The following is a 15,567-nucleotide window of genomic DNA, read 5'->3' on the forward strand; positions in this document are numbered from 1 at the left end:
AAAGGGGAGCAAGAGGTGAGAAAGCGGATCTAAAAGAAAATATAAGATCAGCACAGCATGAGTGTGGAAACGGAGAGGGTGTGTATCTGGGGTGAAAGTGCGATTTGAGGTTAGGATGGATTGAACGAGTAGCTGCTAGATCATGTGAGAGAAGAAAGTGGTAGAGCTAGATGAGAGCTATGACGACTATGTGGGACGAGAGTCCTGCTCTCCCTTTCTCTGAGTTTGAGCAGATGCAGCACCATCAATCATCCCGCAAGACTGTTGGACCCTCAGAACGACAAGGTTTGTGACATGATTGTGGTGTTTCATTCTGATAGCCTGACATGATTGTGGTGTTTCATTCTGATAGCCTGACATGATTGTGGTGTTTCATTCTGATAGCCTGACATGATTGTGGTGTTTCACTCTGATAGCCTGACATGATTGTGGTGTTTCATTCTGATAGCCTGACATGATTGTGGTGTTTCATTCTGATAGCCTGGCAGTGTGGAATTCCTCATGGGGTATGCCCGAACACGATTACTGGCGAGCCCACATCCTTGACTCCAAGTCTGTTCCTTCGACTCTCAAGATCTCTCGGGGTGACTGAAGTCATGCACAGGCTGCTTGCTTCTGCTCGCTCCTACTCCAACTCAGCCTCTAAGGGCCACTCCATGGTCAGCTCACGAGGAGCCGAGGATCATTATGCAGCAGTTGGCGAGCAACGGGTGGAGGAGGCAGAGAGTCAGCCTTCCTCGCGCCTGCAGGTGCCTGGTTCTTGGCGGCAGGGAGGTTGTGACAGCGAGCAGCAGCCCATCCCTCCCAAAAAAGAGCTCATCATCTTCCCCCGACGCAAGGCTGGGCAGCTTAAGAGGTTGCAAAGAGCCTTTGATGCCTTTGCTGACCTGTCGCAGGGACGCTGACAACGTCGCGCCGGTCCAGCTGACGTTGCAAGTGCTGGAGGACATCGCGAACATCCCGCTGGTGGCAGCAGCTAAGAAGCTCGTGCGTCTCAGCCGCTTCTGCTGCCTCGCTCACCCCCTTGCAGGGAATCTCCAAGACGGCGTTGAAGAACGCCTGTAGGAACTTGGGGCTTGACCGCTGGCCTTTCCGTCGAAGGCTGGAACACGCTAGACAGCACGGCAACGTCGAGCGAGAGGTGGGAGAGGAGGCGAGAGGAGAAGGAGTGCAGTCACTCTTTCGCAGTCGTGGATCAATTTGCAAGGATCGAATGACGCTGCAAGTGAAGAAGGCCAGGAAGAAGATGATGAGATGACAAGCTGGACTCTAGCTGGAAGAGACGCGGTGAGACGCGTTGTTCGGCTCCTCTCCTAGAGTCTGACTCCCTTGATCGCAGGCAAGCAGGTCTCAAGGCTCGCTCGGAGAGCAGAGCAGGGCCAAGGAAGAGGCCAAGAGAGGCTTCCATGGTGCCGACCTGACCATCGAGACCCTGGCGGCGAAGTTTGAGGCTGAGGGATCGACGACTGCGTCGCTCTCGGACTCCAACACAGAAGAAGTGATCTCAACTGAGACGAGCGAGCACGGCGGTGCCAACGTGTGGAGCATGCTCGAAGAATGTCACGAGTATCCCCTTCACATCCCAGGTGAAGACGCTAGGGCTGCGGGTAAGGAGAAACATCCCTTGCTGTAACTCCCTTGGCGTCTTCCTCACTTTTCGTCTCTCAGCACCCAACACAGTATGGACTCAAAGTTTGGACGCGATTCGAGACTCGACGACTTGCACTAGGTCTCTCTCAGCCTCGTTTCTGACCTCCTCACCTGCCTCCTCCAGGCTCGCTTCTCCCGCTCCAATGGACTTTCTCTTTGGAGAGGAGGAGCGCTTCCTCTGAAGCTACAGTCTCATCCGAGGGAGACGAGGAGAGGAAGGCTATGTACTGCGATTGTAACATGCACAAGATTTAGGCTATTGCTGTCTTCTCTCCCCTGTTGAGCTCGACAGCGAGTTCGATCGCCTCCTTCAAGTTCGGGTCTTCTTGCTCCCTCCCTTCCTCCCCTTTCTCAGCCTGCGACCTCGGTTCCCCCCTCTCCTCTGCTTCGCCTTCTCTTCCTCCTGCTCCCTGCAATGCGCTTGCGCCACCTTTGCTAGCGGGTCGCGATAGGCTGCGGCGTCATGAGCTCCACCACTTCGCCTCCTCCTCCTCTTCCTCCCTACCTGTGAGGCCCTGCGATGATGGCGATCTGGAGTGGCTTCTGAGCCCCTCCCTCGTCCCCCCGCAGCACCTTGAACCTCCCGTTGCTCTGCTTCGTGAAGGCCTTCACCTCTTCGTGAGAGAGCCTGGGGCTGCGGGGGCGAGCAGGAGACGAGGGGCGGAGGGAGGAGGGACACGGGCTGTCCTGGGAGAGGAGGGAGAGGGCGCTGCTGGCAGGAAGGAGATTCTGAGAGGGGATCAGACGTAGATGCGAGCAAAAAGCCGGACCCACCTGCCCCCGAGCTGAGAGAGGTCGACGAGCTGAGAGCGGGCGCGAGTCCCGGGATGACTTCGAGCTGGAGTCCAGCTGAAGGTCTGCCGCTGCACTCAAATCCGGCTCCTCGCCCCTGAGTTTCTGCTTGCCGGAAAACGAAATGAGAAGAAGACAAGAGGGAGGTGGGGAAGTTGAAGGAAGAGGACGGAAGTGGGGTGGGTAGAGTAGCGAGAGAGGAAGGGAAGACGAAGAGCGAAGGAAGTTGACGAGGCACCTGCAACCCAAGCGAGGGCACGTCTCTGACAATCCGAACTGGCGTGCCGGGCCGAGAGAGGATGAGAGGAGCTAGACGAGGTTTAGAACATCAAGAGAGGCTCGGGGATTAGCCGGGAGGGTTGAAAAGATGATGATCAAAGAGAGGAGGGAGCCTGGTCTCTCACCCGCTCTGTGCGATCTCGCCGTCTCATCGCCACTCAAGTCTTCATCAATTTTCCTCCTCTCAATGTGCGGAACCTGCGATGGACAACGAGGAGTAAGGAGATGAGGAGGAGGAGGAGAGGGTGAGGACGAGGACGAGGACGAGGACGAGGACGAGGATGAAGCGAGGGTGAGAATGAGGGCGAGGACGAGGTGGTTGTGGTGCCTGGGGGGGAGCGGCATCTCTCTCTTTCTTTTTCAGCTCGCTGCGATAATGTCAATCTCCCCTCCCCTCCTCTCCTCTCCTCTCCTCTCCGCTCCGCTCCCCTCCCCTCCCCTCCGCTCCCCTCCCTCCCCTCCCCTCCCCTCCCCTCCCCTCCCCTCCCCTCCCCTCCCCTCCTCTCCTCTCCTCTCCGCTTCCCTCCCCTCCTCTCCTCTCCTCTCCTCTCCTCTCCTCTCATGTCCTCTCACCTCACTCGCTTCATCGCTCTCGTAATCATCGCTTTAACTTCTTTGATCACGTAACCCTCCACCAGCTCCTGCATCAACGCTTCTGCGACGCGCTCGTCCTCCACTCTTCGCGTCGCCTCCTCACGCGCTGGTTCCTCGCTGAGCTTCTGCCATGAGATTCAGATCGACCTGCAGGAGAGGAGGCCGAGCCGCAGACATGGGCAACGAGGATGAGAGGGAAGCCCAACTTTCTACAAGGAGAGAGAGGGAGCAAAGGGAACGGGAGACGGGAGGAGGCGAAGGGGAATGAGCACGGCGATCAAAGAACGCACTATCAGACCTTCTCCGGAGGTTTGTCCATCACCCACAATCCTTCCAACTCCTCCTCTCCGTTGGCTTGCGTGAGTTTTCCTTCCCCATGTCGGAGCCCACGTAACCACATCCCAGTGTACAAGTCACCGTTAACAAATTGTTTCTTTCCTCTACCATGGATCTCGTCCTCCTTGAACTCTCCTTCATACACCCCGCCGTCCTCGAAGAACAGCCTTCCCTGCCCGCTCTTCTTCCCCTTCACCCATCCTCCCTCATACTTGGCTCCATTCTTGTACGAGTAGACACCAAAGCCATGGGCTCGATCCTCCTTCCAGGCTCCTTCATAAGCATCTCCATTGATGTAGGAGCATCGTCCCTTCCCACTTGCCCGGTCGTCTCGCCATTCACCTTGGTATACGTTGCCGCTCTTGAAAGTGTACCTCCCGCGACCATGCTTCTTGTTATCCTCCCAGCCCCCATCGTACTTGTCTCCGTTTCCGTAACAGCACGTCCCTCTCCCGTGTCGTTTGTCCTTACTCCATTCTCCATCATAGCTGACACCAGACGCACAGAGGTACCGTCCTCGTCCATGCTTCTCTCCCCCCTCCCATTCTCCTTCGTACATGTCGCCATTGCTCAGCACCACCCGTTCTACTTGCGACGAACCTTTTCCCGATGGTCTTGAAGCTCCTCTCTCAGATGCATCAGGAATTCGCTCCTTCAAATATCCTCCTCCTCCTCCTCCTCCTCCTCCTCCTCCTCCTCCTCCTCCTCCTCCTCCACTACTGCCGCCACCAATCTCATCCGGCATGCCGTTGGCCTGACGGTTTCAAAACCGTTATGCTGTTAGGCCGGGGGCCCGGCGGGGATATTCACTAGTGCACACTGTGACTCAGGCTGAGGGAAACGCCCCGCTGCTGAAATTAAAAGATTGTTGAAATTAAAAGGTTGTTGAGGTACGAGTGAAGAAATTAAAAGGTTGTTGAGGTACGAGTGAAGAAATTAAAAGGTTGTTGAGGTACGAGTGAAGAAATTAAAAGGTTGTTGAGGTACGAGTGAAGAAATTAAAAGGTTGTTGAGGTACGAGTGAAGAAATTAAAAGGTTGTTGAGGTACGAGTGAAGAAATTAAAAGGTTGTTGAGGTACGAGTGAAGAAATTAAAAGGTTGTTGAGGTACGAGTGAAGAAATTAAAAGGTTGTTGAGATACGAGTGTCAATTCGGTACCAACACTACCTCTATAACTCGGTCCTAGCAGGGGTCATATACGCTGGTAGTAACGTAGGGCTGTACCGGCTAGGACACTTTACTTGTGCCGTGCCCTGCCACAAAAGTACCCCCGCAGTTGAGGCTGATTGAAGGGGCGATGGACCGGTGGTAGCCGGCAGATACCGGGGCGCCTCGAATAAGCGTGATTTCGATCAGACAAGGCACTGGTGCACAGGCTGCTCAGGGGGTGGGGTGGTTGTGTTGACTTTCTGAGTGGGGTATCAACTGACGATCCCTTCCACCCCCCCCACCCCCATCTTTCCCCAGGCTCTAGGTGCTCCCCCCCACAAAAGTTAATGGGCCCACCCCTACCCCTGATGAAGTACCTTGTCACTACCCCACCCTCGTCGTCTGCTGCATATCTCCCTATCCCTGACAAGGCCCCTATTTAAGCGTGAGCACACCTCATCGTGGACAAGAAGAAATGGCTGCGAGGCCGGAGAATCAGGTTGAGAGGCGATCGCCTCGCCTTGTCTCCGCATAGAAGCCTCGCCTTGTCTCCGCATAGAAGCCTCGCCTTGTCTCCGCATAGAAGCCTCGCCTTGTCTCCGCATAGAAGCCTCGCCTTGTCTCCGCATAGAAGCCTCGCCTTGTCTCCGCATAGAAGCCTCGCCTTGTCTCCGTCTAGAAGCCTCGCCTTGTCTCCGCATAGAAGCCTCGCCTTGTCTCCGCATAGAAGCCTCGCCTTGTCTCCGCATAGAAGCCTCGCCTTGTCTCCGTCTAGAAGCCTCGCCTTGTCTCCGCATAGAAGCCTCGCCTTGTCTCCGCATAGAAGCCTCGCCTTGTCTCCGCATAGAAGCCTCGCCTTGTCTCCGCATAGAAGCCTCGCCTTGTCTCCGCATAGAAGCCTCGCCTTGTCTCCGCATAGAAGCACCTAGCACGACTACAACACAGGTGAGAGCAGGGACCAGACTCGCTCAACATGCAGGGGGCAGTTGTCTCATCTGTGCTCAAGAAGCGAAGACAGCAGAAGGGGAGGAAAGTCGAGGAGGAAGAGATCGAGCATCTGATTAAACATCCGATCGACACGTTGGTAGATGACATCCAAGAGGTGGAAGGAGTCCTCAGGGACACGGAGATACAGAAGCTGTTTGGGCTCAGAAGCAGAACGGACCCCATTGTTCGCAGGGAGATCCAGATCGACGGGCTTCTGAAGAAGGTGCGGGAGAAGCTATCTCGCTCCTCCTCTTACGTCAGGCTCTTCGGAACATCGCTCTTCTTCCTCGTCTACGTCTCCTTCCTCTTCCTGCAACGAGACATCGAGTCGTCTTACTACGTTGAAAGCTCCGTCATCGACCTGGTAGGGAGCAACCTTCCAATGCTGGGCAACGGAGGATACATGAACTCAGGGCTGGGCTCGACGGGGTTTCTGAGCACCTCAGAAGATTTCTACTCCTGGTAGGTTCCCACCCCCTCCTCCTCGCTGACGGAGCAGTGCAGGTTCCGCGGGATAGCCCAGGTAGTCTTCAGCGACCCCGTGTGCGGTGACGGGAAGTGTGACGAACCGGACGAGTACCCGGGATTCGGGAGGTTCGGATGCATCAAAGACTGCGGCAAGTACAAGAACGTGACTTCGCTAACAATCACGCTAGAGGACGTGGTGAAGCGAAGCAGCAGCGAGCTTGGAATCTCTCTTAAGAACTCAGAGCTGGAGCAGGATACGTCGCGAGTGCGATTCTTCTACAACATCTACAGCGAGACGATGGGAGACTTTCTCTTCGAAGATGACGTCAACGCTACCCAGATGACCTTCGAGGCGCCGGACGGCGAGCTGACGCTGGTGCTGTATCAGGACTCCTCTACTGAGGGGCTGGTGGAGAATCAAGCGGTTTCTTCGCTGTTTGGAATCACGCCAAGGTGAAGAGGTTCAGCCATGTACGCTGAGCAAGCTGAGAATGTTCACAGCTCCTTCTCACGTCTGCAACCACGGAAGACAGCCATTGAATACGGAAACCTGCGAGAGATGCTGAAGAACGCGGTGTATGGCGAGAATGCGCTGAAGACTTTGTGTCGTTCGCCTCTGGAATCTCAGGTTGCATTCTGCAACACGTTCAACCCACAAGGTAGGAAGATGAAGAAGTCGGAGGAAGATGAAGAAGTCCGAGGAAGGTGAAGAAGTCGGAGGGTTCTGACGATCTGATGGGCAGACATGGGCTACCTCTTCACCTCCAAGTACGGGGTCAGCGGCAGAATTGATCTCAAAGACTCCGTGACGGGCGTGCTGGAGACACTAGTAGAGGTAAGCTTTCAACTGATTCCACCGATAGTAAATCTCGCACAGGTAGGGTACTGTAGCATTCTGCCCAATGTCAGCGGAAGTCCGTACGTGCCAGCCAACAAGGCGACCATCGTTCAGTCTGGGTCCAGCTGTGAAAAGTCTTCCAGCGTTCGACGCTCTCGAGTACGCGAGGCCCCAAGGAGTTCTCATCCCCTCAACCCACTGCCACCAGCTCTTCCTCCCGAGGGTACTGCCAAGCAAGTCGCCCTGGACAAGACTGCAACTGCTCGCCAACATCCGCTTGTGTCCTCGTCCTCGGACACAAGCGCTCAGAGCAAGGATGTGCACACCAGTCGCGAAGTTGCTAGGAAGCAGCTCCAAGGTCCAGAGGCCAAGTCTGGCAAGATGTCGTTGAGGTATGCCACTAACTGCCCCAACCATGGTCAGACCCTCTCAAGCCCCTCTGGCTTCGTCATCTCGGGCGAAACTTCATACTACTCTACATATACTAGATGCAACTGGATCCTTGCTCCGCCTGTCAACGGCAGTTTGACTGTGACGTTCCAAAAGTTCGACGTGTACCAGTACAGGTATTATTCTAATCCGTGCTACTACGACAAGGTGTCTGTCTACTCGTGTTCGACTATCACTTGCTCGTCGAAAAAGTTGCTCGCGGTGTTGTGCGGGACGCTGGATCAGATCAATGCGCAGGTGACATCACCCACCAGCATCATGCGGATTGAATTCTGGACCTCCTACTACTACAGGAACAGGAAAGGCTTCTGCCTTACATGGGGCTCGGCGGTCGCATGCCCTGAGCACCCTGAAACCCCCGTCCTGAAGCCCGTCGCTTACACGCTGAGACCTCTGTACAACAAGTACGTCTACGGGACTTCTGTCGCGGAGGTGGAGGTGTTGAGCGCCTCAAACATCACCTACATGCGTTACGCTCTCTCTACCGAACGACAGCAGACCCCAACTTGTGACTGCGCCGACTGGCAAGACGCTGCTACTTGTCCAAACGCTGTCCAGCATGGCTCTAAGATCCAGCTCTTCTTAGAGGGCAAGACGTATCAGTGGTACTTGCGAGTCAGAGTGATCGCCTGCAGCAAGTACTCGGACTTCCAGTTGGCGAGCTCGTACACCTACTACTATAGCTACTTCATAGGACCTCCCGATGTCAGCTTGTCTTTCCGTCTTAAAGTGTTAGAACCCTCAGCTGGGAGCTCCACGCCCAGCAACAGCTCAGCTATCTTGTTGAACAACTCGACGTCTCCTGCCAACTCCTCGTCGCAAAACTCCTCCAACAGCTCGTCTGTCTTGCGCTCTCTGTGCGGGAACTTCTCCGTCGAACAAGTTTGGAGGAAGATCGTGGGGGAGAAGCTCAACATGTCTCGCGATCTTCCTCACCCGACCTTCTTTAACGTGACCCGTCAAGACCCCACGGTCTACGTGTCAAGCAAAGTGATCGCCGTATCCCAAAGCCACGTGGCCGCCATCGTCAACCTTCTGCTGGACCATCGGCAGCAGATGCAGCAGGAACTTGTTCGCGCCTGTCCGTTCGTGAGTATCGAGCAAGAGATGGCGATCACCACTGGCTGGCTCTACAGCAAGGGCCCGCGAGGTGAGAGCACTAGAGTCTTGTCAGTGATTGACCTGCGGCATCAGGTGGGGTGTGTGAGTCGCACTACGACTGCCAGGATCAAGGACTCTTTTGCACCAAGCCCAGCTCGTCGAGCTCGGAGAAGGGGACCTGCGAAATCTGCAGCTTCTGCAAGGTTGACGCCAGGGACGCCATCGACGGTCGTTGCCCTTTCCTACTGTGCCCCACCTCGGGCAACTTTCCCGCTTGCATGGACGCGCAGCGGCTGACAGCGAGCGCCACGTGCCCGAGCGACTACAAGTTCAGCGTGTGGGAGTATCGGAATGCGAGCGAGGGCCCGCCTAAGATCGTTCCTCCCTTCGAGCCCAAGAACCGCGAGATCACTCCCTACAACAGAATCGTCGGCGCCATCGTGATCTCACAGAGAAGGATGAAACCGACGTCCTGTGCTCAGAGCGTGAACAAGCATGTCCAAAAGTACATGCAGTCAGTGGAAGGAATCGTGAGCTGCCCCTCCTCCACCCTCGACGACACGCCGTATGGGTACGATCCTTCCTTCATGTCCTTCAGCAACATGTACAACCCGAAGCTCTACCCCGAGAAGTTCTACGCTCCCCTTGAGAGGCATGTGATCGAGTCGGATGGAGAGAAAGAGCTCTCCTTTCCCATCGGCTTCTTTCCGCAGAAGTACGACACCAACTTCTTCGACAAGGACATGGACGGCTTCATCTCTGAAGAAGAGGCCGCGCGCAACCTCACCGGCTTCAAGGGAGCCTACAAGGACCCCAAGTACATCATGCCGTCTGAGGGAGACACGTTCAAGCTCTACTTTGACGAGCGGCTCACGCAGATGCTGGCGCAGAGCATGATTCAGTTCGCGGAAGACGGCTCCTTCATCGACTCGCAGACAGAGGAAGTGCGAGTGCAGTTTCTGACCTACAACGCTCCTAAGAACATCTTCGCTCTTCACGAGTTCATTTTCAACTGGCAGAAGACAGGAAGGATCCCCTGGGACTACAAGGTCAACTCCTTCTCCGTTGACTTCTTCGCTGGTCCCAAGGCCGTGATGCAGATCTTCTTGTTCGTCCTCTTGGTCACGTTTCTCCTCATCAACAGCTACATGGAGGTCACGGAGCTGCTCGCCGAGATCCGCAAGTACAACCTGACAGGTTACCTGTCGCATCCTTTCAACTGGATCGACTGGACGCACTTCGCCTTCATGTGGGGGACTATCATCACCTGCCTCCTCCACTACTTCGACTGCCGCCAGTTCTACATGAATTCCAACTACCCCGTCCTCTTCTACGGGCCCGAGTACAGCATGGCAGGGCAGCGCAAGGGCATCACAACGGTGCAGACGGGAAAGAGCTTCGAGGTTCCTCTGCTCAAGTCCGGCAACGCCAAGGCACGGCACTTCCGGACGGACAACCAGGCGGAGATAGACCTGCTGAACCTGCTGGAGCAGGCGAGGACGGTCTCGGGGTCGATGAACCTCTACTCCTTCTTTGCAGGAGTCAGCGTCGTGCTCTTCGTGCTGCGCATGCTCAAGTCTCTTGACTTCCAAGAGCGCATGGGCCTCGTGACTCGCACCATCGCACGCGCGTCCAGCGACCTCTGGCACTTCATGCTGCTGTTTGCTGTCGTGTTCTACGGCTACTCCGTGGTTGGTCACATGCTGTTCGGTCATCAGTACGAGGTGAGAAAAGGAGGTAGAAAAGGCTGAGGGAGGGAGGAGACGGAGAAGCTGGGTAGGAGGAGCTGACTAAGTTGGACGGGACAGGGGATGAAGGACATGTCGACGGCATCTCTCACGCTCCTCATCTTCCTGCTCAGTCTTGACACGACTCAGTTCTACGCGTCGGTGAGCGAGCAGAGGATCTGTGAGATGTGAGCGAAGCTGACATGCAGCCGTAGATGTCGCATGCAGCTCCTGACGGCGCCTTTCACATCTTTCTGTGGTCGTATCTGTTCATCGCCTTCTTCATCCTGCTCAACGTGTTCCTCGCCATCTTGGTGGACGCGTACGCCAAGGTCAAGGAGGAGACGGAGGGCACGACTGGGCTGGTGGAGGACCTGCTGGAGACTCTCTGGCATGGGCTGAGGAAGGCGATAAGGATGCAGCAGTTCGTGTCGAACCAGAAGCTGGAGGAGGCGCTGGTGAAGGAGCGCGAGACGTTGACGTCCAAGGAGAGCCAGCGTCGCGTGCTCGAACGAGACCTCGAGGAGGAGAAGCTGATCCTGCTGCCCGGGGGCGTCTCCCTCGACACCCACGAAGTTGCCGTGCTCGCTCGACGAGCGTTGGGGAGAGAGGCAGGCAAGGTTCATGCGGAAGAGGCGGGGGAGGAGGCCGACCTCATGTTGCAAGAAGACGAGATCGTCGCGTCGGCAGACCTGATGAACCGCTATGGCATGGAGCCGTCGGAGATCTCTGAGAGGAGGAAGGCCGAACTCTTGGAACTGCATGACCTAGATGGGATCCGACGGCAGATCGGGACGCAGATCGGGCAGGTCAAACTCCTCAGCAGCCAGCAGCGGCTTCTCAACCTCTTATCGAGCATCGCCAAGGAGCTCGCGCCCTCGGCGTTTGAAAAGCAGGAGCAGCTGGATAAGCAGCCGACTGACAAGCCGCCGGCTGCGACCTCAGAGACCATCTTGAGGGTGACGCTGGTGCAAGCGACCAACCTGCCGAGGATGGACCTGATCTCGGGCTGTGACCCCTACTGCGTGCTCTTCGTCAACGCGTGCTCGGGGCTGTCGACGTTTGCGTCGGAGGTGAAAAACAAGAACGTGAACCCTGTGTGGGATCAGAAGTTCGAGTGGAAGATGACCAGGCAGACCAAGGTGCTCAGCGTCACTCTGTGGGACAAGGACGATGTGAGCCCTCCTGGAGAGCTGCTGGAGCTTGCAGGTTAATCTGACGGGTTTTAAACTCAGGTGACGAGCGACGATCTGGTGGGGTCAGTGCAGGTGGACCTGCAGCAGCTGCCGGACGGCGAAGAGCATGAACTTACGCTGCCGCTGCACAACCAGAAGCTCTTCAAGAAGCTGCGTGAGACCCGCCTCGTGCTGAGAGTCCTCAAGCAGACCGAAGCCGAGTTGCTCGAGGTAGGCCAAGGAAGCGTCTTGTCCTTGAACCTCACGGCTGTGACAGCAGGAGAAGTCCATGATGGAGAAGCAGGAGGAGAAGCAGGAGGAGAAGCAGGAGGAGGAGACGTCGGCGCACGTCCATCAGATAGAAGAACTCAAGGAACTGGACGAGCTGGACGAGCTGGATGAGCTACTGCAGGATGAAGTCAAAACTCTGTGAAGGACTGAAAGAACCTGCAAAACCGAAGGCACCGCTCCACGAACAGGCTGAGAGGCTTTAGTGGTGGAGGAGAGCTGGGCGATAGCTGAGATGATAGTACATAACGATACACGGCAGCTTCTCCTATCGACCACAGGAGGGGCAGGGTGGGTCGGTGACTGAGAAGCTGACAGTCTTTGCAAGGCAAAGAGGTCACGTCTCCCTGACCTCTGCGAACGAGCGTCAACGGCAGCTGGTCATCCGTCAGCTCTCATGAGGGTCGAACTCATCGGGAGTTCGACTTGCTTCCAGGCATTCACAAGGCTGAAGTGACTTGAAGGAGGGGGAGGGTAGCAGGTGTCTCAAGTGACTTGAAGGAGGGGGAGGGTAGCAGGTGTCCTGCCTCCTCTCTCGCGTGTGATCGTTTTCTCGTCATCTCTTTGCCTTCATGCTTGAGATCTCTTCTCTTCCCTCATCTTGTAAAGGTTTAAATTTCTCGTTCCCACCACCCTCTTGCCGTTGAAGCTCCCTTCTAGATCTCGCGGCCTCATGCACGTTCACTAGTAGGGGCTCCTCCTCGCTTACTCGCAGCTTGTCAGGCACCTCCTGCCTCGTCCGCTCCGTGCGCTTCACGGCATTCCATGTCGCTTCCTTCTCTCACCCTCGTCTGCCTCCGACGGCCTTGATCAAGTGTTGCCTTACTCACGTTGCCTCTCGCCAGCAGGGGGCAGGACAAAGTTTCAAGTTTCAAGTTCAAATTTCAAGTTTCATCACAACTCATCGGTACAACCTTCTGTGCTTCAAACAGCCTCGACGAAAGATGGAACGGCAGCTAGATCATTCATGAGTTTTACTCGCATCATAGGATCAGGTAGAAAGTGCCTCAAGCAGAAGAATGCAGGAACCAGCAAAACCTTACCGTGTTCCTGTGTCCAGCCTCCCTCCGTCCGCTGCCCCAGGCGGACCCCCGGGCAACGCCGGCTCCTTGTCGGCGGCTGCCCTTTCTCCGTCCGCGGCCGCCCGCTTTGTGGCGGCAGCGGACGTCTCGACTGACAGTGGTCAGTCGGCTGCCTCCGGGTATCGCGTCTAAGGGATTTTCTTCCTCCTGCATGCTCCTGCTGCTTGTTGCTTGATTGCTTGACCCTTAGGCTGCTTGTCTGCGCGGCTTCGCGCTTGGGCTGGCGGTGCCGCGTCTGGGTGCCAGCAGTGCTGGTTCTTTTCGGGCTTGTGTTTTGTGTGTGATTGTGCAGCTTCTCGCTGTGCGCTGTGTGCCTGGAGGTTTAGCTTGTTCCTGCTTTGTTTTGCTTGAGGCACTTTTTACCCTCTGCCAGTAAATCCACTATTACTCACGCACACATCAAACAGCAATAACACAAGGCAGCAGCGGCCCCTAGTGCTGCTTCCCCCTCCTCCCCGGACTCCTCATCGTCCAGCTCGGATGATGACTACAGCAAACTGTTTCGGCCTGATCCCCCTGTAGTTTCCGAGTCTCAGGCTGCAGGCGCTGACTCTCCGCCGTCTCTCTCTGGAGGCGCTGCGAGTGCATCAGCTGGGGTTGCCCTGCCTGAAGATGCTCCGCCTGACGCTGCTGATGCTGACTCTGATTCTGCTCCGCATGTGCCCCCGGTTCTCCCTACGGCCCCTCCGATTGGCCGCAGGGCTTGCAGTGGTTGATCGCCTCGTCGGTGAGACTGCAGAGCTTTCGCTGGCTTGCCTTGTGTCTTTGCTGCGATTCATCGATCGGTATGATCCCTCCTCGTCCAGCATTTATAGGATTTACTGGCAGAGGGTAAAAAGTGCCTCAAGCAAAACAAAGCAGGAACAAGCTGAACCGGCAGGCACACAGTCCACAGCGAGAAGCGGCACAAGCACACACAAAACACAAGCCCGAAAAGAACCAGCACTGCTGGCACCCAGACGCGGCAGCGCCAGCCCAAGCGCGAAGCCGCGCAGACAAGCAGCCTAAGGGTCAAGCAATCAAGCAACAAGCAGCAGGAGCATGCAGGAGGAATAACATCCCTTAGACGCGATACCCGGAGGCAGCCGACTGACCACTGTCAGTCGAGACGTCCGCTGCCGCTATCAGCCCCTTGTCCTTCTAGCATCTCCCTGCTTTACTGCTTCCCGTACCAACCTCTGCAAATGGTAACCAAGGACTCGCTTATCAAGCGCCAGTGCAGACGTTTCTTAGGAAAGAAGCAGGTGAAGGGGGCGGCACCGCCGCCCCAAGGACAGCAGCAAGCAGCAGCAAGCAGCAGCAACTTCGGCGGTTATCTCGGAACCTGCAGCTGCCGTTCCCTCAACAGCTGCAGTGAAGGAGTCGGAGCAACCACAAAGGCGGCGACGGCGGCGACGGCGGCGGCAGCAGCAGCAGCAGAGACAGCCTCAGCCACCGCCACAGCAGCGACCACAACCAAGAGGGCCGAGGCACCAGCAGCCCGCGTCTCAGGGGGAGCGGGCCTGTTACTTCGCCGCGACCTCTCCTGTCTCTCACCTCTGCGTACGAGCGCCAAAGACAGTTGTCGATTCGCCAGTTCTCCGCGGGTGACCTTCATCGGGTTGTACGGACGCTGCTAAGCTCAGGCAACTACAAGGCTGACACTCTTGCTGATCTTCTTGCTGAGGCACAAGCGAAGTTCCCTGCTGGTCCATCGCCTGCCTTTGGAAGTGCTTCCGCGGCTCATCTCACCCAGCAGGCGCTTGCGGCCCTTCGGAGCAGGATCTGACTGACATCCTCGACACCACAAGCCTGATCCAGGCGATGAAGCGCTACAGCTCCTTTGCGGCGGGGACCGATGACCAAGGGTGGAGGATTCGGCAACACCTGTCTCTCCTCTCTGATCAGCCAGACCTTCTGATTCCTGCCCTGTCGGCCATTCGTCGAGGAGGCAGATTTATTCCCCTCTCCAAGGGAGCTGATAAACCTGGTTTGCGGCCAATTGTCATCGGTTCCGCGCACCGTCGACTCGCGACGAAGCTTGCTTTGGCGGGGATTCGCTCATTTCTTGACCAGCACTTCCTCTTGTCCCACCCTCGAGCGATTCAGTTCGGACTGGATCGAGACGGCTGTCTGAAGTTCTCGCAAACCGCGTCCGCGCTCCTGCCTGTTCATACTCGCGGTGATGATGAAGATGTCGCGAACCCCACAGTGCTTGAGGCACTTCTTACCTTCTGGGAGTAAAACTCAGTTGTCTGACAGTGCTGGTGAGTTTGGATGCAAAGAACGCCTTCAAATCCCTCGACTGCCAAGCTCTCTTCGACTCCATCGAGGGAAGGGCGAGTTGCAACTACTTAGCATCAGCGAAGGTGCAAGCTTGCCGTCTTCCGAGCCTCTCCGGTTGTTCGCCTCCTATCTCTCCAGCTCCTATGGAGACTCTGCTGACCTTTGCCTCTTTCACAAGGATCAGTCAGCTTCCCTTGTGTGCAAGCAGGTTTAGCTTGTTCCTGCTTTGTTTTCCCTTATGCGAGTAAAACTCTGTTCCTGCCCTTCAATGTACTTCGGGCGTCTGTCAAGGCGATGTTCCCTCCAGCGTACTCTTCTGCCACAGCATCCACCCACTGCCCTTGCGGGCGCAAGCACTTCTCGAGCCAGAGGACAGCTCCTCCTC

The 15,567-nt window shown here is 56.3% G+C and overlaps 5 protein-coding genes across 5 annotated transcripts; 3 read left to right on the forward strand and 2 right to left on the reverse strand.

Annotated features, from left to right (window-relative positions):
* Positions 1-231: 231 nt before the first annotated feature.
* On the forward strand, positions 232-1,507 carry GUITHDRAFT_155915 (hypothetical protein; the record flags this gene model as incomplete). Its single annotated transcript, XM_005820812.1, is given in 9 exon segments — positions 232-285; positions 489-552; positions 605-749; positions 792-856; positions 897-987; positions 1,031-1,141; positions 1,189-1,287; positions 1,340-1,472; positions 1,486-1,507. Coding segments are annotated over 9 exon segments (779 nt in total), but the record flags the coding sequence as incomplete, so codon positions are not given.
* Positions 1,508-3,607: 2,100 nt separating this feature from the next.
* Positions 3,608-4,210, reverse strand: GUITHDRAFT_158871 (hypothetical protein; the record flags this gene model as incomplete). The annotated part of the gene is made up of 1 exon (XM_005820813.1): positions 3,608-4,210. The coding sequence occupies one exon, from the start codon at positions 4,208-4,210 to the stop codon at positions 3,608-3,610; it is 603 nt and encodes a 200-aa protein (XP_005820870.1).
* A 1,030-nt stretch (positions 4,211-5,240) lies between these two features.
* GUITHDRAFT_119936 (hypothetical protein) lies at positions 5,241-5,776 on the reverse strand (the record flags this gene model as incomplete). Its single annotated transcript, XM_005820814.1, has 2 exons — positions 5,241-5,710; positions 5,761-5,776. The coding sequence occupies 2 exons, from the start codon at positions 5,774-5,776 to the stop codon at positions 5,241-5,243; spliced, it is 486 nt and encodes a 161-aa protein (XP_005820871.1).
* Positions 5,777-11,325: 5,549 nt separating this feature from the next.
* GUITHDRAFT_62455 (hypothetical protein) lies at positions 11,326-11,544 on the forward strand (the record flags this gene model as incomplete). Its single annotated transcript, XM_005820815.1, has 1 exon — positions 11,326-11,544. A coding segment is annotated over one exon (219 nt), but the record flags the coding sequence as incomplete, so codon positions are not given.
* A 2,557-nt stretch (positions 11,545-14,101) lies between these two features.
* GUITHDRAFT_119938 (hypothetical protein) lies at positions 14,102-15,140 on the forward strand (the record flags this gene model as incomplete). The annotated part of the gene is made up of 3 exons (XM_005820816.1): positions 14,102-14,503; positions 14,554-14,605; positions 14,656-15,140. The coding sequence occupies 3 exons, from the start codon at positions 14,102-14,104 to the stop codon at positions 15,138-15,140; spliced, it is 939 nt and encodes a 312-aa protein (XP_005820873.1).
* Between the last annotated feature and the right edge of the window lie 427 nt (positions 15,141-15,567).

Source organism: Guillardia theta, assembly GCF_000315625.1.
Source record: "Guillardia theta CCMP2712 unplaced genomic scaffold GUITHscaffold_164, whole genome shotgun sequence".
Lineage (NCBI taxonomy): Eukaryota > Cryptophyceae > Pyrenomonadales > Geminigeraceae > Guillardia > Guillardia theta.